The sequence below is a fragment of the Salmo trutta genome, chromosome 38 (genome assembly GCF_901001165.1).
Source record: "Salmo trutta chromosome 38, fSalTru1.1, whole genome shotgun sequence".
In the NCBI taxonomy this organism is placed as follows: domain Eukaryota; kingdom Metazoa; phylum Chordata; class Actinopteri; order Salmoniformes; family Salmonidae; genus Salmo; species Salmo trutta.
The window spans coordinates 7,213,942-7,237,705 of record NC_042994.1 but is presented as its reverse complement, the minus strand read 5'-3'; the positions used below and the strand labels follow the sequence as shown (position 1 = coordinate 7,237,705).

Sequence of the window (23,764 nt, the reverse complement as noted above, 5' to 3'; positions counted from 1 at the left end):
ACCAAGTCTGGCGTAGGCTGCTAGGTTCACAACAAGCGGGCTCTGGGGTAGGAGAGGTTGGGATGTTTGTGTCCCATTGGTGAGCTGCAGTGGACAGCGACAGATATCCCACATCGTGTAGTGGGAAAGTGCTGCTTTTAGTTGTAAAAATAGCCACCAAAGACCAAGCCACCAGACAATGCAGACAAATGTCAAAGATTTGTCCGTTAAGAAAATAAGGAAATCATTTTATGGGTGCCTTTGCAGGAGACTGGATCTAGGACTTTTTGTTGTGCTCCACTTTCAATGAATCCAACACAAGTTACAGCAGACTCATTACAGTACAGAAACATCATCCATTCCCACGGGGACACACCCTTCCAAACCATCCATGAATAGGATCACTCAATATTTCATGGAATGGCAGCATCGTGGGGCAACACACCATCTGCAGAAGGCATGAGGGACTTCCGTTGGAGCTGACTGTAAAAGACCTGCCATGATTGACACTTTCAGCCAGTTGCTTCCCATTTCCCTCCAAGGCTTCCTGCCTACACGGGCAATCGGGCAATTTTATTTCCTTGACATGACCAGACCAGGAAATCCTCCACCGAGTTACAGCGTATATAACCAAGGACCCATAAACAAGCAATTCAGCCTCACTTGATGCTAGTGAATAAATGCTGGACTGAAAGTCTACTTTGCATTACAAAATAGGCCTTTTCTTGAAACTGTAGCTTAAAATTCTTTAGAAGAGGTATTTTTCATTTGTATTTATTTTATTTCACCTTTATTTAACCAGGTAGGCTAGTTGAGAACAAGTTCTCATTTGCAACTGCGACCTGGCCAAGATTAGGTAGAAAGCTGCTACCTGCCTGCTCACACTAAGTAATTACTACAGTGCCCGAGGGCAAGAGAGAGGGAAGGTTTTAGACTTAATTTAGTGTGAATCCAGTAATTCATTACCCACATCTGGGGCAGCTAATGGGGGAGGTCAACTCTCCAGACGCATTTTCAGAATTCAGCTAAATAATTGTTGAGACCACAACTGAATCCTAGGAACACTGGCACAAATTGCCATTTTGCATCTACCCAGCTTAACTTCAAGACTGATAACAGACATCTGAATACTGTGCTCTGAATACCACACTGGAAATATACTGAACAAAAATATAAACGCAACATGTAAAGTGTTGGTCCCATGTTTCAGGAGGTGAAATAAAAAATCCCAGAAATGTTCCATACGCACAAAAAGTGAGCATTTATCCTTTACCAAGATAATCCATCCATCTGACAGGTGTGGCATATCAAGAAGTCGATTAAACAGCATGATCATTACACAGGTGCACCTTGTGCTGGGGACAATAAAAGGCCACTCTAAAATGTGCATTTTGTCACACAACACCACAGACGTCCAGTTTTGAGAGCATGCAATTGGCACACTGACCGCAGGAACGTCCACCAGAGCTGTTGCCAGATAATTGAATGTTCATTTCTCTACCATAAACTGCCTCCAAAATCATTTTAGAGAATTTGGCAGTACTTCCAACCGGCCTCACAAACACACAACACGTGTAACTGCACCAGCCAACAACTTCCACATACGGCTTCACCTGCAGGATCGTCTGAGACCAGCCACCTGGACAGCTGATGAAACTGAGGAGTATTTCTGTCTGTAATATAGCCCTTTTTCAGGAAAAACTCATTCTGAGTGAGTGGGCCTTGGTCCCAAGTGGGTGGCCTGCACCCACCCCTGGCTACACCCTTTATTTTCCGAGTCATAGAAATCCATAGATTAGAGCCTAATTAAATAATTTCAATTGATTTCCTTACATGAACTAACTCAGTAAAATCAATGAAATTGTTGCATGTAGCATTTATATTTTTGTTCAGTATATAAAATGCAACATGTAGTCTTGGTCCAATTTTTCATGAGGTGAAATAAAGTATCCCAGAAATGTTCCATATGGACAAAAAGCTTCTCTCATTTTGTGCACAAATGTGTACATCCCTTTTAGTAAGAATTTCTCTTTTGCTAAGATAATCCAACCACCTGAAAATGTGTGGCATATCAAGAAGCTGATTAAACAGGATGATCATTACACAGGTGCACCTTGTTCCGGGGACAATAAAAGGCCACTAAAAAGTGAAGCTTTGTCACAACACAATGCCAGATGTCTGAAGTTGAGGGAGCGTGCAATTGGACACTCCTGCAGACAGCATGCCACCAAAGCTGCTGCCAGAGAATTTAATGTTTATTTCTCTACCATTAGCTGCCTCCATTTGAGAGATTTTGGGGGCTCAACCGCAGCCCACGTATATGGGATTGTATGGGCGAATGGCTCGCTGATGTCAACGTTGTGAAAAGTGGTGTTATGGTACGGGCAGGCATAAGCTACAGACAATGAACACAATCGCATTTTAAAATCGCTGGCAATTTGAATGCAGATACAATTACGAGATCCCGAGGACCATTGTCGTGCCATTCATCTGCAGCAATTGCCTCATGTTTCAGCATAATGCACAGCCCCATGTCGCAAGGATTTGTACACAATTCCTGGAAGGTGAAAATGTCCCAGTTCTTCCAGTCACCAGGCATGTCACCCATTGACCCTGTTTGGTATGCTCTGGATCAACGTGTACGACAGCGTGTTCCAGTTCCCGGCAATATCCAGCAACTTCGCACAGCCATTGAGCGGGACACCATTCCACAATCAACGGCCTGATCAACTCTATGCGAAGGAGCTGTCGCACTCCATGCTGCAAATGGTAGTCACACCAGATACTGACTGGTTCTGAACCACGCCCCCACTTTTTTGCAAACATTTTTTTTAAGGCATCTGACCAACATATCCATCTTTGTGAAATCCATAGATTAGGGCCTAATGAATTTATTTCAATTCACTGATTTCCTTATATGAACTAACTCAGTAAAACCTTATATATATATATATATATTAATGAATGACTAATTCGTCATTCTCATTGTACCAATACATGAAAAGAGCTTTTGACTGTAGCAATCTAATAAGACAAATTACAAAGTCCAGTCCACTGGATTTGGTGTTTTATTTTGCAGTTCTTTACATTTTAGAAAAAGAATCCAAGAATTTTCCCTCCTGTGTGTTTCCGTCTGGCTTCTTCGTGGTCCATGATGCCAGCTGAGGTGGTCAGCACAATGTATCTGAAGAAACAGACAAGGTGTGTAAGACATGAGTTTATAAACATTCACAACAGTCAGAACTACATTAATGGCAAGCAGTAGGGAAATTCTACAACAAAAGTACATTTAACATTAATAGACAAAGACCATGAAACACCAGGAAAACAGTTAAGACAAACCCAGTTGTACCCCTTCTAAAGCAACAACAGTCGGTTCCATTGATGCCATACAGCACTTAAGCAAGCCTTTCCTAACCTCACCCTTCAAACATCTGCTATAAACCAATTGCAGACCATCATAACCGTATCAAGACAACTGAAACTACAGAGGGGTTTTTAAGGTACTGTATTGCTCTCCACTCCTGAACCAGGATCACTTTTCAGCAGTAACTATGTAGCCTACATTTATATTGTATGGAGGCCAATATGATCCTAAACATTCAATGCTTTTCCAATCAAGCAATGCATGTGGATGTACAGAGTGAAGCCTATCACAAGAAATGCATCAAGGCAGTAAAACTATTCCTGATAGTGACTATCCAAATCACATCCAATCTTTACTTTTAGAAGCAACAAACGTTATGAAGTCATACAGGGGGACTGGAATAAAAGCCTGCACACCCATTAGCTCTCCTGGAGGATGGTCGACCACCCTTTATGAAAAACATTACAACCAAATATGTCTCATGCCTTTTGAAATAAATTTGCTCATTCAATATATCAAATGGCTATGTAGGCTACTAATCGTTTTATTCATCTGAATCAACCCCATAACATTTCTTCAGGAAATGTAGCTTTTCGAGTTTAGTCATATTTATCTTAGAAGTGTTTACTTTGCAAGGAGTCTAGCATCTATTGAGTTTCAATGTCCCATACATTGGAGGCCAAAAATCAACTGGAAGTATATACAAAACAAGTTCCTAAAATGAATGTTAAGGATTCACAAATAATCTTGATTCGAATCCCAACTAATACAATGGCAAAGTGAATCATTTGTTTCTTCAAAAATAATTGAAATGAAACAAATTGTTAAGTGAATCAACTTTGCATGGCCTTATTCGCAAGCGTCAGAGGAAAGTTTTTTGGAACATGATAAAAACATGAATACATGCTATCCTTTGCTAAACCATTAGAGGGTACAAGATGTTTGGAATTGGCTACCTAGTCTGTTTTCGGTCATATTTTATAGACTAGGCCTACCTGCTGCAATGTCCAACTGTTTCTCTCCTTGAGCAACAGCCCACACTTCTCGCACATGCAGGTGATGCTTAAGTGTAATTCTGATTCTGTCTGATGTACATTTTTATTTGATTGATAAAAAATGTATACCATTCCTAAACCAATTGCATTAACAGAAATAAAACTCAAACTTGCCCTAAACTTTTGGGATCCTGGAAAACACTATTTTAAAATTCCATGTCCTTTCCAGGATTTTCATGACCTTACGAACCCTGACCATGTTGCCAAAATTCAGTCCATCTTCAATAGCGCAAACCAAATTAGTGCGCTAAGTCACATCAAACGAGCACCAACCAGGGTCCAACACAAACCCTTTTCCCCTCACTGGCCTGGATATGGGGTAGTTTATAAATGCATTAGACTCATGCAGGACCTAGGTTGACATGCTTTCGCTCTATTTAGCTAGTATTAGGCTGCATTTAGTTATGATGGCATATAATAAAAAGCTGTGTAATATAATGTAGCAATGCAAGACATTCTATTCTTTAAAATTGCATTAATTATATAAAATGTTGTTTCTAAAGTACATCAATTTAAGAAATAGGACGAGGGCTTTTCAAAAGAGATATTGACATGGCTACAGCAGGCCAAGACGAATGCTAGCTGTCTTTTTGTAGCCTTCTTTTTGCAGACTATCAATAGTTGCCATTAGCCAACCTATTGCAATTTTTTTCAGTATTGATGGTTTACTTTTGTAAATCACTTTCTCTAAAACAAATAAGCGCAGCGAGTGGCTTGATAAATGCTTATTTTTACTCTGGACAGTTTGTGTGCCACGTGAACGCCTCATGTACGGCCAAGTTCAAGAAGTTGCGAGTTGAAGTTGAATGAACTGCCAATTATATTGCTCAAATAGCATGACTTTTCCGCCTGTAGCCTTCAAAGGTTTTCTATGGCAGACTGACACAGGTAAACGTCACAGAAGGAATGCCAAAATGTGCCAACTATAGATGGGTTAGCTGACAACGGCAAGAAAAAGATGCACATGCTTTAAATGGGGCAGAAGTCCAGGCATTGTTGTGGAAGGCCAGATAGCTAGCAAGAATGACAAGAAACTGCCCTGTGGGGAATCGTGACTTGTTTCAGCTAGTTCATCTTTTTCTTGATGCCATGTCTTGTTGAGGTGTTTTGACTGATTTCACATCATTGCTAATGGCTAAAGTTCGCTAGCTAGCCAACCACTGTAACAATGTATTTGAGAGACAAGTGCTTATTGTGCAAATGTAGGTTTTCAATAAACATTGGAGACAAAATACAGTCCACATGTCAACAACCTAAGCCAGCCCCGTCGGTTTTTCCCTATAGTTGCGGACAAGTCATTGTGACACACCCATTGGATTTATCAGTCCACACATATCAATAAATCTGTGACCGTGCCCTCACTACATCCACCAGCTGAGAGCAATTTCATGCGCATAGTGATATTGTCAGAAGATACTCAAACATTCAACCATATTCAGCCCCTTTCCTACATGCAGGTCAAATTCTGTTCCAAGAGGCTGCAGCAATCTTATTTCCATGGATGGATTCAGTAGAAAGTGGGAGCACACAGAGGACACTCAGTCCCAGGGACCCAAGTTGCCCATCCCCAACTTAGGATAAAGGTTTTAGTTTCCGTTGCCCAGGCTGCCCTCATCTTTTCAAAGAAAGTGCATTTCAAGGACAGTTCCAATCTCCAACCCAGCCAGCTCCCAGCATCAATAAATATTTGACTAATGCTGCATTTGCTTGCTCTCAATATTATCAGAAGCTGAACATTCAGGCACGGAAATAAAAGGTGATTAGTTTAGTTGCTTTGACATCCAAATAAACGTTCAGAGATTTAAAGTCTGTGAAAGTCGGGGCACAATTTTATACACCCCAAAGGAGCCCATTAACACGACATCAAGAGATGCATTCATACGTGAAACACCACAGCAAAAAAGTCACCACTGACCAACACCTCCCTGTTCACGAAGTTCCACTGCACAACCGTGATACGGCCACTCCAACATTCATGCCACCATTAGGGTGCTGCTGACTGATTCTCACCCGAACTGTCTTGAGGGCAGGAGGTTGTTCTGCCACTTCTCCAGATCCTTCAACTGGAGGTCAAAACGAGGGCTGATCACACCACACTGAAATGAGCAAAAGAAAGATTAGAAGTGACAGATTCAAATATACAATTATGCAGGTAGGCTGATAATGCCACAATGCAAAATATGATCAGGGGAAAAAAACATGTCAGAGAAGATGAGCAAAACAGAGGGCTCAGATAGTCTATCAATCTACCCCAATACAAAAGATGAGTAAAATGAAGTAGAATGGCACTCAAAAGGTCTGATGGTAGTCCTTGTGACGCAGTATATTTAAAGTCTTTTTTTTTTATACCTTGTTCAGCCTGCCAGTGAGATTGACGACAATTTTCCCAGCTCTGTGGTCGTCGATGATCTCAAACTCACCAATGTAACCTGGGGAGACAAGGGAGGCAGGGAATCAAAACCAAGTACAGACACACAGCATTATCAACAGGATGTTACAGGGCTCGAATTCAGATCCCTCAACCAGGGGTAAGCAATTCCCCTCCTGGAGGGAAGCAGGTTATGCAGGCTCATGGTCCTACCTGTAACTGACACCTGCACATCTTGTTGACCTCCCCCTTGACTGGACCCATACCACTTACAAAACAGATGATACATTTCAGTAACTCACCGTGCTTCATCATGACGGTCAGGAAACGTACAATGACCTTCGAACACGGCCGGATCAGAACCTGGCGTTTCCCACGTTTCTCAGCATTGTTGATGCTTTTGAGCGCATCCGCAAGAACGTTCATGCGCACCATGATGCCTGTCGATCAGAGATACATAAAAAAGCTAATTAGTTCAGGAGTTGTAAGGTAGCCAACTACTGCCCAGCTAACTAGTTAATAGTAAACATTCAGTCTAATAGTGGTTTGTTCTCCTAATAACATCCTGTGAAAACTGGCAAGCTAACGTTAGCTGTCTAGCTAGCTATTGACTTGACAAATAAGCCAGCCAATAAACTGATTGTAAGCTAGCTCAAATGTAGGTAGATGGACACCATTGAGTATGCAATGACAATTTGAGTATAGGTTTACCTAACGTTAGTCAAGATATTGCCTAGCAAAGTATTGCCCAACTAGCTGGTCAGCTAACGTTACGTGGTTACTTTGGTGAAGAAAATAGAAGGCTACATACTAAGGTAGCAACCTCGATAGACATTATGCTAGCTATCCAAATTACCTGGTTAGAGCTAACCGTCTACATTTCACTGGCCAAGACATAACATTCCAATGGCTAACGCTAGCGCCAACAATTTTAAAACCGGGACAAACGTTGGGTCCTTTGATAAGAAATTAGAAGAGGTTTGCACGACCATGCAAACACGTTTAACCACCACCATCGTGACTGTCTACCACGCATGGAAGGTCTACATGTACGGGCCAAGCTAGCTAGAAGAGTTGGTTGGCCAACCAAACTGCACTATTAACATTTATACCATATCTTGACAATAAAGCAAATTTGTCGACTACTTAAGAACACAACGTAATTAGCCTAGCAGTATTAATTGTCGGGTTTTATTCATATGCTCTAGCTACCGACACAACACACCAGTAAAATGGACAGTGATGGGGACAAAACGAATCACAAGGCAAACCACCAACATCTCACAACATATCGACACAATAACCATTTCATGACATTAGTACATTATTAAACGTTTATATAATTTCATAAATTGTGTTTTAGACGGCTGGATGGGTTAGATTTGGGAAAGATTGACAATGAGATTTTAGAAGGGGGCCTTACCGGTTCTGCAATATGGCGGAAAGAGGAAGTAGGAAGACCTAGCCATGCATTGTGGGCAAAAACTAAGATTTTTTACGGCTAGTTCACGCGATCACCAGCTGAAAACCACTGGGTTTATGAAAACTTGATACAAAATAAGGTTGATAATTAAATATATATATATTATATTTATTCAGTGATTTAGATGCAAATGCATCCTTATTTTAGTCTCATTACTTTATTTTCCCTTTAGTCTAATGCAAACAAACTTCCAAGTTGATAAAACAGAAGCATTCAATTCATGTTGCTGATTACATTTGTGCAAGAAATAGAGATGTCTAAATTAAAGACAAATCTACCAAGAAATTTTAAATGTGTCGGTAAGAAAATGTAAACGTCCAAAACATATTACAGCCTTTCTGAACCATCTCTGATGTCTCTCTTTTCATATTTACAGTAGTAGTTGGGGAGTCTGTAATCCCTTTTCAAACTATAGTATCTTATGTGGGGCTTTGGTTTAAATCTAAAAGATCGACAACTAGTGGTTGGAGTGTGGGAAATAAATATAGTATGATGTTTTACCAGTAGGCCTACCGAGTAGATTATGCTTTATTGAAACCTGATGGAGGTTTTTCTTTAATCTCAGAGCTTTAGAATTTGAGAACGAATTTAAAATAATGATTTAATGACAGGAGGTTCAATCAAAGAAAAAGTAACAAAGCTCACTCTGAACAGGTTTTCAAGGATAATCCAACCTTTTGTTTATTGTTCTGTATTCAATTCAACATACATCCACTATATAATGCCTGTCAAGTTATAGTTCTGTTTACAAGGTAAATATTTCAAGCAAAATAGGGTTCATTACATACAATTTTAAACAGTAGCAAATCAAACAATTCTGATTATAATTACCATACAATAGATTAGATATAATCACATTAAATTAATCTTTAATGATGTAAATTATGTAGATATTACAGTACATGACACACTAGCTGAGTAGTATCGACTACAGTGTTTTTGAAGAGGAAACATCACTTAAAAGGGTCCATGGGAAGATACATTAGGTTCAAACACACTTCACGGTAAACTCAAGGAAAGAAGAGATGGTCACGACCTTCTCTTGATAATATACAATATTATAAATGACAATTACTCTTCATTTGGGCCACTTTTGCAAGATCAAACATCCCCTACTTCACATGCATATCAAATATATATATATAAAGTCAACGTTGTAATTGCAGCAGCAGTAGAAATGTGGGCAATATAAACTGTAGGCTGTGTGTGTGTGTGTGTGTGTGTGTGTGTGTGTGTGTGTGTGTGTGTGTGTGTGTGTGTGTGTGTGTGTGTGTGTAGAACACATTCAATAAAAGTTAGAGAATGTTCTAGGCACTGCAAGTGTCCTTGCAAGACAGTCCTTCATTCTCTGGCAGTGTTTGAGCTTGGACATGGATCTAAAATAGCAGACTCATTTAATATATCCTTCCAGTCAACCATCTACATTAAAATGTACATTTCCTCTGAATACTGTACCAGTCCTATGTTGGCAAGATGATAAAATGTGCCAATAGCTTATTCAAAAATCCTCAAAAGCAGTACGTTTCACTTCACAAAATGTTGTTGAAGTTTTGTATAGTACATGTAATTGGGTGAAAGTGTGTTGCAGGTTTGGTGTCTGACTGGTTAGCTACAGGTACCTGGCATTCCTCGTTCTCCCTTGAATCAAATCAAATGTGAGACACAACTCAGGGGTAAACTGGAATCACTCCCCTCCCCTCTTTAAACTGTCCAGGAGGGATCCTGGAGGCAAACTGTAACGTTACAGACAGACATACTGTAAGCCCAGTGACATACCCACCGGTCAAGACGGCATGGTAACAGTGGAGCACAATGGAATGGCTGAGCGGCACAAGAGAAGTAACCAGATTCTGTACCTTTCATGGTTACGTCATAACTCATAAAAAATGTCCCTTTACTAAGCCAGAGAGTGGGCTTCTATACTCCTTGTCTTAGCCACCGTTACTGACCATGCTAGTTATAGAGCTACTGTCCCTCCTGAGGTCCAGGCCTAGTTTCTGGAGGTCCAGGCCCATGCCCACTAACATCTGGAGCAGGGTGAGTTCCTGCTGGGTGGCCTGGTCCACCAAGGCTGGGCAGGTGGGGTTGCACTGGGGCCAGTGGCAGGTGTCGATCAGGTGGAAGGGACAGCCCTTCAGGGGGGTCTTGCTGTTACGGTTGGCTTCTTGGAAACTCTTATCCCAGCACTGCAGAGCCCGGGGCAGGGAGGTGCCTTTGACTTGAAACGTCATCCAGTTACTAATATAAAGAACGAGGGAGAGGGGGAGGGAGAGAGAGAGAGATAGAGAAAGGGAGGGAGAGAGAGAGAGAGGGTGAGGGAGAGAGAGAGAGAGAGAGAGATAGAGATAGAGATAGAGAGAGAGAGAGAGAGAGAGAGAGAGAGAGAGAGAGAGAGAGGAGAGGGAGTGAATGGGTGCCAGAGAAAGGGGAGATGATTGAAGTAAGTTACTGTGAGAAGAGAGAGAGCGTGTTGTGCCACTTGAGCCCTGTATCTTCTCACAAGCAGTTTGCCTTGGCAGGCTGCGTCTCAATTGGTTCCCCAGCTGTGCCCTCCTTGTGTCCAGCCTCCAATACCACCACCATAACCACCATCAACATAGCCCTGCATTAGATTACAAAACTGTGAAAATATGATCCACCTACCTCACACTAGTATGATTAGGCAACCAGCTCCTCCCATCTCCAACCCTGCCCTTTGCCGTAACATAGGCTCCACCTTCTGCCCTGTCACTGACCCTATGTCCAGCTGGAGAGGTGTGTGTGTTAAGTGTGCGTGATTTTATGAGTTTGTGTGTGTGTGTTCCCTTTTAAGTCTGTATGTGTTTGCTTGCTTAAAGGGCTGAGTTTGTGCTGGATTTTTATTTATTTATTTATTTCACCTTTATTTAACCAGGTAGGCAAGTTGAGAACAAGTTCTCATTTACAACTGCGACCTGGCCAAGAAAAAGCAAAGCAGTTCGACACATACAACAACACAGAGTTACACATGGAGTAAAACAAACATACAGTAGAAAAACAAGTCTATATACAATGTGAGCAAATGAGGTGAGATAAGGGAGGTAAAGGCAATAAATAAAAAGGCCACGGTAAAATACAATATAGCAAGTAAAACACTGGAATGGTAGATTTGCAGTGGATGAATGTGCAAAGTAGAAATACTGGGGTGCAAAGGAGCAAAATAAATAAATAAACATGGTGGCGAAGTAAATACAATATAGCAAGTAAAACACTGGAATGGTAGATTTGCAGTGGATGAATGTGCAAAGTAGAAATACTGGAGTGCAAAGGAGCAAAATAAATAAATACAGTAGGGGAAGAGGTAGTTGTTTGGGCTAATTATAGATGGGCTATGTACAGGTGCAGTAATCTGTGAGCTGCTCTGACAGATGGTTCTTAAAGCTAGCGAGGGAGATAAGTGGGTGGGTGGGTGCGTGTGTGTGGGTGTGTGCGTGCGGGTGTGTGGGTGGGTGCTTTTGTGTGTGTGTGTGTGTGTATGTGTGTGTGTGGGTGTGTGCGGGTGTGTGTGTAAAGCGTGCTGGGGGTTAGTGAAAGTGTGAAATGTCATTCAGTGACACGCAGAATGCGGTTTGATGAACGAGCTACACAAAAAGAGTAGCATGAGCTCACTGGGTAGAGATGGGTCAGGGTAGGGGTGAGGGGTAGAGGGGACAGTGGAAGTGCTTTTCAGGGCCCCCAGGGAGTCAGATGTCCTTACCTTTTAGTGATCAATGTGTGGGACAGGCAGGAGGGTGCGAACACAGCCCTGCAACACACACCACAGCATAACGTCAGCACTGAGCAGCGTGAAATCTTTGATAGTGTTGGGAACATGTGGAGAATATTGCTGTTGATTCATTTTTGCTAATCTTCCATTTCAGCTGATCAATAGTATACACGGACAGTACAAAACATTAAGAACACCTGGTCTTTCCATGACATAGACTGACCAGGTGAATCCAGGTGAAAGCTATGATCCCTTATTGATGTCACTTGTTAAATCCACTTCAATCAGTGTAGCTGAATGGGAGGAGACAGGTTAATAACTTTTTTTAAGCCTTGAGAAAATGTAAACATGGATTGTGTATGTGTGCCATTTTTTTTCTCTATTGTGTTATTGACTGTACTGACTGACTGTTTATTCCATGTGTAACTCTGTGTTGTTGTTTGTGTCGCACTGCTTTGCTTTAGCTTGGCTAGGTCGCAGTTGTAAATGAGAAGTTGTTCTCAACTAGCTTACCTGGTTAAATAAAGGTGAAATAAGGGTGAATGGGCAAGACAAAATATTTAAGTGTCTTTGAACAGGGTATGGTAGTAGGTGCCAGACACACCGGTTTGAGTATGTGAAGAACTGCAACACTGCTGGGTTTGTGTGTATCAAGAATGGTCCACCACCCAATGGACATCCAGCCAACTAGACAGAACTGTGGGAAGCATTGGACTCAACATGGGCCAGCATCCCTGTGGAACGCTTTCGACACCTTGTAAAGTTCATGCCCTGACGAATTGAGGCTGTTCTGAGGCTAAAGGAGGTGGTGTAACTCAATATTAGGAAGGTGCTCTTACTTGTTTTGATCGCGAAACGTAGGTTTTGTGAATTCTTGGCCTATATGTCATGGATCAATCTCAATCTCACATGTCTACCACATTCCACAGTCACTTGCGTCGCTGAAGCAGCACACTTACGTGACATCTTTGAGTGAGTTCTTGATATCCTTTCCCAGGTTCTGCATGTAGGTCCACTGCTGTTCTGACAGGGTCTGACCCCCCAGGTAGATATTCTCCACCCTCAACTGCTCCTCATCAAACAGCCACTGCACCACAAACAGAGGGGCTATGACACACACACACACACACACACACACACACACACACACACACACACACACACACACACACACACACACACACACACACACACACACACACACACACACACACACACACACACACACAGTATGAGAACAGAGTTAGGGTGTTGCTTGTACCTATAAGTGTTTTATTGAGTAACATGAGGGACGTAACATTTATTGGTATCTTGATGGGTAACATGATGGACATAAAGTTTACTAGCATTCTGATTCATGACCCTTCAGCTTTGATAGATGAAAGATACATTCTTACAAGATGATGGTAGGTAGTAAAGACACTCACAGGTCAGGGAGGAGTAGAGTTTGTGGCCGAAGAAGCACTGCCACTCCTCTCCTTTCTTGTACTGCTGCCGACACTTGTCTGGGACCACCCCGTTCCACAGCCTAAGAAAACAGCCATTGGAGAATAATGGCTTCCAGTGCGCATTGAACATAGACAGGGCAACTGTTATATGCTAAAATTATTGGTGAACTTCAAGCCAATGGAAATAAAGCTACAAGTGTGATGAGATGCAATGTTTTGTTCAGGGCATCTGTCATTATAAGGTCCTAGAGACATGGATAAGCTGAAGGGAGAGAGACAGATGTGCTTTACTTGAGTCCTCTCTTGATGGCATCTACAGGTGAGCAGGAGACACTGTCTGGGCAGTCAGGAACCCTCTGCTGTTTACTCTCCAGAAACCAGCCTGAATCCACCAGGCCTCGAACCTGGGCCTCTGCCCCCAGCTGCTCCAGCTGACTGGACACCCTCTCAATGTTCAGTAGCACTCCCGTCCCTCCAGCACTGCAGAGGAGCAAAGAAACTGGGTAAAAAGTCTGTGTCTGTGACCGTTTCCCCGCATTGGCACACTGCCAATTGGAGCCAAAATGGCCGACAGCTAGCCACAATAACGCTATGCTGTCACAGTCAGACTTAACTGTGTGTTCTTGTTTTAGTCCTCAGGGTGTCCCACCAAACATGTTGCTAACCTGGGAAGAATCTCCAGAACTGTGTCCTCCTTTATGGAAGAGGCCCCTAATAGACATTATGTCATTGTCCCACACTCTACGGCCAATACAGGACAGCAGGGCTCGTAAACATCTTTATGGTAGACAACAGTTACAGGACGTCCTAAAATAGACTCACTCTGTCAATGTGTGTGAGTGTGTGGAGATGGGTAGCGGAGACAGACGGTGCCAGAAAACGGGGGTAGATTGGGAACAGACCCAAAGCAGAGGAGAGGAACTCACCTTGTGCCAGCCAGCATGACAACCTTGGCCTGTTTGATGCCTTTAGGGACTAGGTCTTTGATGACCTCACGGATGATCAGGGAACCCATGAAGGTATACTCAACTGGAGGGAAACATAGATATGCAATCAATAGAACAAACCACTGTATTGAAATGGCTTTGGTGTTGAGGAAAATACTGAGGATCTGCTGGTGGTGAGAGGACCTACTGGCATCTTTCTCCTTCTCTTTTCCCGGGCCTCTCTTCTCCTTGGTGGCTGTGGGCCCTGTGCCACTCCACACGTCGCTGGAGCAGTACGGGATGAATCTGCAGAAGAGGAGATACACAGCTGGGTCAGAGCCACACACTCACTCACACAGACTCTCTCTCTCTCACACACACACACACACACACACACACACACACACACACACACACACACACACACACACACACACTCTCTCACACGTATTCATGTCCATATGTAATAGTATTAATGGGACCTACATCAGAGGTCCATCCCTCATTGTGAAGCAACCTGTCATGTTTGATATTCATCATCTCAGCCTGCAGTTGGCTTCTTCAATCACACCGATCCTGAGAACTTTAGTTAGCAGTACAGTATGAGCAGTACAGTATGTAGGACAACATGTACCGGTAATATAAAACAACCGGCGTGTTAACAAGCATACTTACACAATATTAGTGTTATACCAATGAGGGTTTTCTTCCGCCTGGGCTGACAATATTCCACTTCCTGTAAAGCAACCAATAGAAAGTCAAGCAGAGACAGTGGTGACCTCTCATTGGACATACAGTAGGACACAACACTGATGTCATATGACAATCAACAAGCCATGACACAATGTATATTGGGAATGGGACCAAACATGGACGCCCATGTAAAACATGTATGATGGATGATGAGGATGCATTCTAAAACAGAAGGACCCCTACCTACCTTTACGCGTTTGGGGCCAGTCGGATGAGGTCATGAGTCGCGGGATATTTTTATATCTGGTATCGCAGGAGTCTTTGTTGTAGCAGCACCAACCACCTAAAAATAAGACACTAATATTAGCTTCTCACATCCGGTTTCAGAAGCTCAGAAAGGGAGACCCCCTTGTTAGCCCATTTCAGAGGCCTGAGAGGAATGGGGGTTGGGAGGAATGGGAGAGGGAGGTTAACTGAGGCATCCACCTGCAGCTCCATCTGCTAGCCTCTGGCCAGGCTCCCGAAGTGAGGGAGTGTCTGTGGGGTCTGATGCACATGTATGGCAATGAACTGTTGAATAGAAACAGCAGGGATATAAATTGGTGGATATTATGTGACTGCTTTTTAAAATCCCACCTGGGGTCCATTAACGGTAGAGTTATAATCTTAACCATACCTATGCGTATATGCATATCTAACATGTAAATAAAATGTAAGTCAAGTCTTTTGGAGCCATACCACCTGCTGAGAAAATTAACAAATTAACAAACTGTGGCATTTGTGACCTAATCAGATACTTGCCGTATAAAAGAGTGGACATCTTGGTACTTGTTTACCTGTATCCAACAGCAAAGTACCTCTGATGTAGGATATGTACGTTGGGACATTTCAACCTGCTGAAATGTTTGTTCTTAGAGGATGTGACACATCCGGTTCTAGGTCTCAGAATACACGTGTGATGTCACAACGCAATCCTCATAAATATCCCATAGCGACGGAGGGGCGAATGCCAGAGGAGGCGTCCAATCAGAGTGACAGACAGCCGCCGAAAAAGACGAAAAAGGGAAAGGAGATGACCACCGGTCCAGATGCCGATGAGGGCGTCACGCAAACATGCCACGCGCTGACCTCTCAAGATCAAATTAACCAGAGGAGTTTAAAATACACACCTTCCAGAAATATCAGCCATCGCTTACTCCCTTTGAACTCCTTTAGGTAAAACCTGTGGACCACAAATAAACATGGATGAAGGGCTGTGAATGGTGAAACCTAGAGAACACTGCTATATAGGGTCATGTGTTGGCCGATCCTCCAACCATAATCACTCATCATTGTAACTCCTTATCAAAAAAATGATGCTAAGTACCATAAAGTATGTGACAATTCCTGAATTCTTTTATTTCTTCAAAGTTCAACCCCAAACTCTAATTCAAAGTCCTTTGATAGTAATTAAAACCATTTACCACTTGCCGTCACCAACTTATATAGCCGATAGCTGAGGACTAGATTACTACTTTATCTAATATCAAAACACATTACAGTGTAATAACAGCTGTAATAGCACTGATAGACACAAAAACATGAACAACTGAATAGTTATTTCAGTGTTTTCACACCACTATTTGATTCCTTATCACATCCATTTTTGCTGAAATTGATAGATTGTCTTATGTCCTGAATACAATCTCTAGAGCTTTTTTATTATCTAAACAGCCATCATTTGCCTCTATGAATAGTTTTCCAGAGCATCTTACCCTGCCGCTGTTCCATCGTTGCACGTGACCTGAGTGTTCTTGAGAACATGCAGCTTCATATCATCTGAAGCCTTGTTGTTCTGTGAAGCTGACTGCTGGGCTGCCGCCCGACCTCCAGAGTTACCCTCCCTGCCCGACTCCACTGGCCCAGGATGGGCCTCATCTTCTGGGGCCGACTGGGCTGCCTCAGCCCCCTGGTTCTGGTTCCCCTGGTTCTTCTTAGATGACTTGCCACTAGGTTTGGCATTGCGGTTGTTCTGGCAACAAATCCCTCCTATCAGCAGCAGGAAAACCACATGGCCCAGGATCTTCATAGTCAATCCAGCCTAAGAGGAGAGCACAAAACATGCTACATAAAACACTCAACTTATAGACACTGAAACACGCCATCCTTACTCAATGGTATAGGCGAGAGATGCAGTTTGGTTTAGAGTAATTGGGCGCCAGCATTGCAAAACGAATGAAGGTTAATGATATGTTAGGCAAATTGACTTAAGATACCAAACATCCTTTTCAAAAGTTAAAAGAGATTAAAGCAATGATCAATAACAATCAGGATCCATTCAGTTCCACAGAAAATCAACATACCCCTTTCAGTATCCAGTCCTGAAGAAGGTCACGTGTGAGGAAGGATCCTTGGGTAAAACAGAGCAGCGGTGCTACTGAGGAGACAGGTTAGGAGAGACTGTAGGTGAATGGATGCTGGCGTTGAGGACGGCTTGGCCAGTTTTTGGTAAAGGTTCTGGGTTGGCGGTGCACTTTATAGTGCCACCATATGGATCCTATTTCCCAGCATTCCCTTTGAGCTGCCGCCAGGTTCTGACTGTGCTATGTGACGACACGCTGAGGGTGTTGGATGGTTAGTGGCGAGGAGAAAAGATAACACACGCTCTGCTGAACATATTTCAAGCACCCCCACCCACTACCGACCCACACCCACACATCCACCCACCTGACCCAGTCCCACAACAAGAAAAAACTATACCTCCCTCACCCCCTCCTCTCCCCTCCTCTCATCCACCCCTCTACCCTCTGTTCGCCTGTGCTTTGATTTAAACACCTACATGGCTGGCATATCTGCAGCATAATCCTTTTGTGTGCCATGTATCCCGCAGGTCAAACACACTCCGACAAGGCCGCATAACCCCTGTATGTTGACCTCATGTTGAAAGATCCAGAGGACATACACAAAGGTATAGAGTGGTTGATGCACGTGGCAAAAGCATGTGGTGGCTGTCTTGTTGAGCGATGGGTTTCCAACTTAATAATGATATAGATAGAAGCTCTAAATTAATGTTTATCAAGCCGCACTTTACCCTTTGTACCTCAAATGTTCAATTTGCCAACTGAAGGAAATGTGTTGGTAAACAAATGACAGCAATAACAGTTATGTGAAGTATATGTGTTTTACTTTGCTTTCATAAAACTGCTAAATCAATGCACTACATTAAAACGTTTAAACATAACAATAAGAAAATAACATGTGTTGAATGAAGGCTATTAATGTTAATAATATATACAATTATTTTTAAATATATTGATTAAAAGTTTACAATATGTGCAATTGAATATGCTATGTATATATTTTACTTTTAGTCAAATTCATCATCATTCTATGACAGAGAATTAAAATGCAAAGCATCAAGCTAAAGCCATCCAAACAGCATTGCGTGCAAAACACTGCCATCAAAACCTTTTCTAATCGTGAAGGGTTATTCATCTTAAAACATTGTCTGGCTTGAAACACTGAAACAATGCTTGAAATATAACTGTCTAGAGTATAAATCACTGTTGGTGTTATTACTGCACCTGCTGGGGTAGCCTATATTGTGTGAGACTTGAATAGGACAAGTGACAGTTAAAAGCGTTAGAAAATGACTCATACGAATGATAAAGACCCCCAATAACCCATATTACAACAAGTATAAGGATAATCATCAGGAAATTGAGAAATAAAACAATTGAGGGTTGTGGATTATTTTACAGTGCATATATTATCTGGCTCTGTATTTACATATAAATAACATATTGTAAAGTTATAACATTGTTGTTTACTAATAATAATAATAATAATTTGTTTCTTTGGGATTCGTTAAAGCAAGAAATGTTATGTATAATTTTGTAGTTACCAAATCTGTTTACAGAAGCACCAAAAAGAACCCACTGTGACCGTAATATCTTCCTATATAATTTCCAGGAAAATATTTGTTGAAAAAATAAAGCATCACCAGTAAAATCCCCAAATCCCCTTTACACCCTATGCAATATATTCTCAAGTCATATATTACAGATCTCAGCATACGCACAGTACAGAAGTAAATCCAAGTTCTACACGATATGGCGGCAGTCGACCGGCTGCGAGCTGCTTTACCTTTCGCTGTGCTCCTGTGGGGGCCAGGTTGGGCTGGGGGCTCCTGGACAGGACAGAAGGTTTGCCACTGAGGGAAGAGGCAGGGTATTTGAAACCGATCTCACGTCCTCCCTGGGATAGCTGTGGGGTGACGTACTGATCAGTACAGAAGAAGTTCACGAGCCCGGCCTCTAAAATTCTCATCAATGAAATGCACACCATCCTGACGTGTCAATCAAGTCCCTTAACGAGGCCCTGGGACTGGGAGAGACAGCAGAGAGGCTGGGGTTAAGGGACTGGGATAGGGGCTGGGGATTTTGGGACTGGGGCTGGGGACTTGGAGGGAGGCATGGGATAGTTACATACGATATTTGACACAAAAGCATTGATCACAGCACTAGGCAGCCTAGACCATTAGCGTTTCGACTAACTACAAAACACTCTCACTATTCCTTTAACTGAGCGCCGGGTACCTTCATCTAAACGGCTAAGGGTTGTGCTGTGTTTGCACACTATACACCAAACAGTTACAGCAGACAGTAATCCAGGTGTATCTACTACACAGAAATTATATCCAGAAATGTTGATATTTTGGTACTGGTATTTATTAGGATCCCATTAGCCGCTGCAAAAGCATCAGCTACTCTTCCTGGGGTCTACGTCAAACATGACATAATACATAGTACAGAACATTATTAGTCAAGGACATCAATTATATCCAGAAATGACATCAATTATATCCAGAAATGTTGGTGTGTCTAGTCTCGTAAACTAAATGTTATGTATAAAATCGGACATTTATAGTTAGTCTCATTGCTTTGGCATTTTCTAGAAAGGTATTCTTTAAAAAAAAATCTCATTCTGGGGATTTTGATTCTGATTCACATTCTCACTTCTCAATAGAAAGCTTCTTCTAAAGCATTTTTTTTTTTTTTACTTTCAAGTTATGCCAGAAGGAACATACGTGAAAATATGTCTGCGAGAAGAACGTATGTGTCGAAACAATAAAATGAAATCTAATGACACTGCTATTCTGAACATGATCTACTGAGCTGAACAATTTCTTCATTCCTTCGGTCGTCTTGAAAGCATGCACACAACCATCTGTCTTCCCAGAAATCAATGCAACAATCTGTTTAACAGATACCTCAAATAGCTGAGAAACTAAAGAAAAAACCTGTTGTAAATCTATCACCTTTTCGCTAGAACGCCTTGAGCAGAGCGCTCGAGATGGCGTTGCTGCTATTTTGTTTTCTTTGATATGGGATTCGACAGATGATCATTTTTTACGCACGGGCGGGCTTCAGATCAATAGCGAAAGCACATTCAATGTTCTCAGCTCCCCATGTTGCTTTCAACTCTCTGAACCAGCTAGAGGTCAGGGGCCAAGCCTCTGCAAACCACAGTGAGGACACACACACTCATCTCCGAGGTCCATTACCTACTCCATTACCTACTGCACTTTACTTGTAAAGAAAAACATTTAGCATAACCTCACACAGAATGTGCCGAGGCCGTAAAGACCTTGCTGAACTTAACACTAGCAGGGTTAGAAGCTTGACCCCTGAGCACATAAGAGGCATACTTTCTCCCTGTGTTGTTTTTTTCTCACGTACCCTACGCATCTTCAAGGTCAGGCTATAGACACCTAAAGCTTGGGTGGTCCAGGGCACTTTGTCTGCTGAGCATGTGTGTCATCACCAGTGTCAGTGAGCTGATGGCGAGCTAGAATATCTGTCGGCAGAGAGCATCAAAGAATTGACATACACCACATTTTATGGAGACACACCACAACACAGAAAAGGTTATGACCCACTGGTAACAACTTCAAAATCAAGCACCCGGGCAGTAAATGCCCACCATATGCTGGCCACATGGGTGTCCGCCGGTGAACAGTATTCATAGCAGCTTGAAGTCAACTTGTAAGAGGACAGAATACAGAAGCTCTGTGGGTGTGAATACTGGCCGCAGTGACATACAAACCACACAGGAGCTTATATTGGCAATCTGCTGCCACATCACCCTGATATCAGGGTTGTCACCAGCGTTGTAGGACATCGGTGAGGGGAGAGGGCCCGTGACTGATGAGCCAGGAGAGTGGCATGTTTACGAGCTGCATGAAAGCCGGGCTCAGCGGAGAGCAATGGAGCCCAGTGAGAAACAGCATTGCCAGGACTCACCCTTCAATCAGCCCAGTCGACAGAAGGGACTTGACCGGGATTGGTGCAAAGTGTGAAACGGCCACTAAAGAGGACTAACAGGTGGAGTGGGCAACGCCCTCGACTAGAGCCAGGTGTTTAGAGGCCTTGCGTGGCAACCTTCTGCAAACTGTCAACCACTCAGCGTGATGGATGGTGGGGACTGATAGCAGTGAGAACGGGATCGGCTTCAGGAACAGGGTAATGTAACGGCCATAGACACGGTGGCATGACATACTGTAGGCCCATAGGTATGGTGGGTCCGCGAGAGGCCACAGAGGGGTGCATCTAATGCTCCCACCTCTCAGCCCATCGTCTGCGTGCCTGGCGCATCTTTGCCAGAACAGATTTCATCAGTAGATGATGAACTGCACACCCCCTATCCTCCAGCTAGCAACTGTAGTGTGAGTAAAGAACGAGGCAAGACAGAGAGAGGGGGTATAAATCCATGACTTCAGAAGAACAGGCCTCTTTGGTCTCATACAACAAACCCTGGAACATAAAGGTGTGAAAACAAATTACATTTTGAAAGCAAATACTATTGTAAAAAAAAAAGTTTCAAAAATGTATCAACTGAGTCTTGGACCGAGCCCTGTGGCACACCATTTACCAAAAAACACCCTATAAACCAAAACAAACTCAATGAAAACACAATAAAATACCAATTTTGTCTGACGCGACATACACTGGACCCTAAAAGTGTCAAAACAAATGAAACTTTGAAAGCAAACCCCATTGTTAAGGAATATTTGTTATTTATTAATTGGGTGAAGAACCGAGCCCTGTGGCACACCTAGTACCAAAAACACAACATTAATCAGAGAAATTGTACTTGCAAACGTACTAGCAGAGTACTGCTGAGTCCATGAACGGTCTCCTGTTGCCCAGGTCATTGTCCTCTTGCCAGGGTCCCAGGGGGGCTTGGGGACATGCTTCAGTGAATAGCTTGAAGAGTCGTTGGGGCTCATGACACAGAGGAGCAGCAACGTGGCCTTGGAGTCATGCTTGAGCGGCCGAGCACCCAGCCTGTCACTGTGCTGATGTATGTGCCTGCAAGGTCACAATACACACAGAGGGAAGCAGGCAGCAGGGCCTTGGCCCTCACATAAGCCTCTTCCCAGCTGATCCACAACACAGGGTGCCAACTGCCAACACAGCTGCCCAGGCCTGGCTGCTGAGGACAAGCACACATAATGATTGCTACCACCAATGAATTAGAGAGCTATCGGAGTCTTGGGAGTTAATGTTAATGTCCTGAATCTGTAAAAGTAGATTCATGTTAATATTAAACCTAATTTCAACCATATTCTCAACTCTTGTCTGATGATGATTGATAATAACAAAGTCTATGTTCACCAGTAATAATCCTCACAGTGAACGGTAAGACTACTAGTAACTGATCTTAAAAAATGTAACATATATTGACAAATATGCAATGATGTCACACTATAAAGGAGCCCTATGCCAGAGTCAAATCTATTTTGACCCTGACCCCAGCATCCATCCACTATGACTATGTGACCCTGCTAAACACTTCATAGGAAACATATAACCCAGATACAGAACATGACCTTGGCTGGATTTCTCTGGAGCTGGTAGATGACGGTCTTGCTCATGTCGGGGTGGCCGTAAATCAGGGATTCCTGCTGAGGTGATGTCAGTCCTTTACATCATGTGTTGTGGCTCCCCACTGTGTGGACACGTGGGCACAGCTTTTCTAGAGCCCCGCTTTCACAAGGGGAGGGAGGGGACCCACCAGCCCAACCATTTACTGGAAAGAGAAGTCAGTTTATGTGTGAATGTACGGTATCTTTCAAAAAACATGTGAGCCCCGCTTGTCATCTTTCACTCGCATGTCTAGCTAAAACAGGCAGTATAGATAAATGTTTTTTTGTTTTTTTACTTTGACAACCAAATTTGTGTACAGAATTGGCCACTGGCCAACATCATTGTGTTCAGTGCTGCACTGGCTCAGATCAAGCTAATGGCCCCTCGCTTCTCAGAAGCTCTCATAAAGGTTGCAGGCATGAATGCTGTGACAAACAAGAACAGAATTCGAACATACAAACACTGCGTAGGAATTCGGCTTGAATTTATGGTAACGTGACAGCTAGCATCTGCGCTAGTACGCTCTGATAATAAATAAGGGACTCTCCGACTGGGCTGACTGATGTTGTGATACAAACAAAACAAAATATGATTGGCTAGTTGCCCTTGTTATAGCCTTAATCTATCAATGCAACTGTTACAAGATGTGTAAAATATATGATTAATTTTAAAGTCAAATCAGTCTTTTGAAAATAATCGTGAATTATTTTTTTAGGTCAGTAAAACCCCCATTACAGTACCAAGAACTCGCACCTGGTTTTGCAATGTTTAAAACAGATAAAACCCAATAACTTTACAAAGAATACGGAAA

At 42.7% G+C, this 23,764-nt stretch overlaps 2 protein-coding genes across 3 annotated transcripts; both read right to left on the bottom strand.

Annotated features, from left to right (window-relative positions):
* Window positions 1-3,034: 3,034 nt before the first annotated feature.
* On the bottom strand, window positions 3,035-8,263 carry LOC115177624 (40S ribosomal protein S15a). The gene is made up of 5 exons (XM_029738554.1): window positions 8,193-8,263; window positions 7,072-7,209; window positions 6,751-6,830; window positions 6,412-6,497; window positions 3,035-3,163 (listed from the first exon to the last, which is right to left on the bottom strand). Exons 1-5 carry the CDS (start codon window positions 8,236-8,238, stop codon window positions 3,070-3,072), a joined length of 444 nt encoding a protein of 147 aa, XP_029594414.1. The 5' UTR covers window positions 8,239-8,263; the 3' UTR covers window positions 3,035-3,069.
* A 640-nt stretch (window positions 8,264-8,903) lies between these two features.
* Window positions 8,904-23,163, bottom strand: LOC115178266 (carboxylesterase notum2). Of its 2 annotated transcripts, XM_029739360.1 has the most exons (15): window positions 22,190-23,163; window positions 19,169-21,742; window positions 17,386-17,459; window positions 16,798-17,123; window positions 16,213-16,265; window positions 15,530-15,613; window positions 15,291-15,386; window positions 15,026-15,086; window positions 14,559-14,656; window positions 14,351-14,453; window positions 13,716-13,904; window positions 13,404-13,504; window positions 12,936-13,083; window positions 11,968-12,015; window positions 8,904-10,490 (listed from the first exon to the last, which is right to left on the bottom strand). In XM_029739360.1, the coding sequence occupies exons 4-15, from the start codon at window positions 17,109-17,111 to the stop codon at window positions 10,184-10,186; spliced, it is 1,602 nt and encodes a 533-aa protein (XP_029595220.1). In that variant the 5' UTR covers window positions 17,112-17,123; window positions 17,386-17,459; window positions 19,169-21,742; window positions 22,190-23,163; the 3' UTR covers window positions 8,904-10,183. The 2 variants fall into 2 exon arrangements, with proteins under 2 accessions (XP_029595220.1, XP_029595221.1); XM_029739361.1 differs by lacking the exon at window positions 15,530-15,613 and having other exon boundaries at window positions 19,169-23,162.
* Window positions 23,164-23,764: the final 601 nt, after the last annotated feature.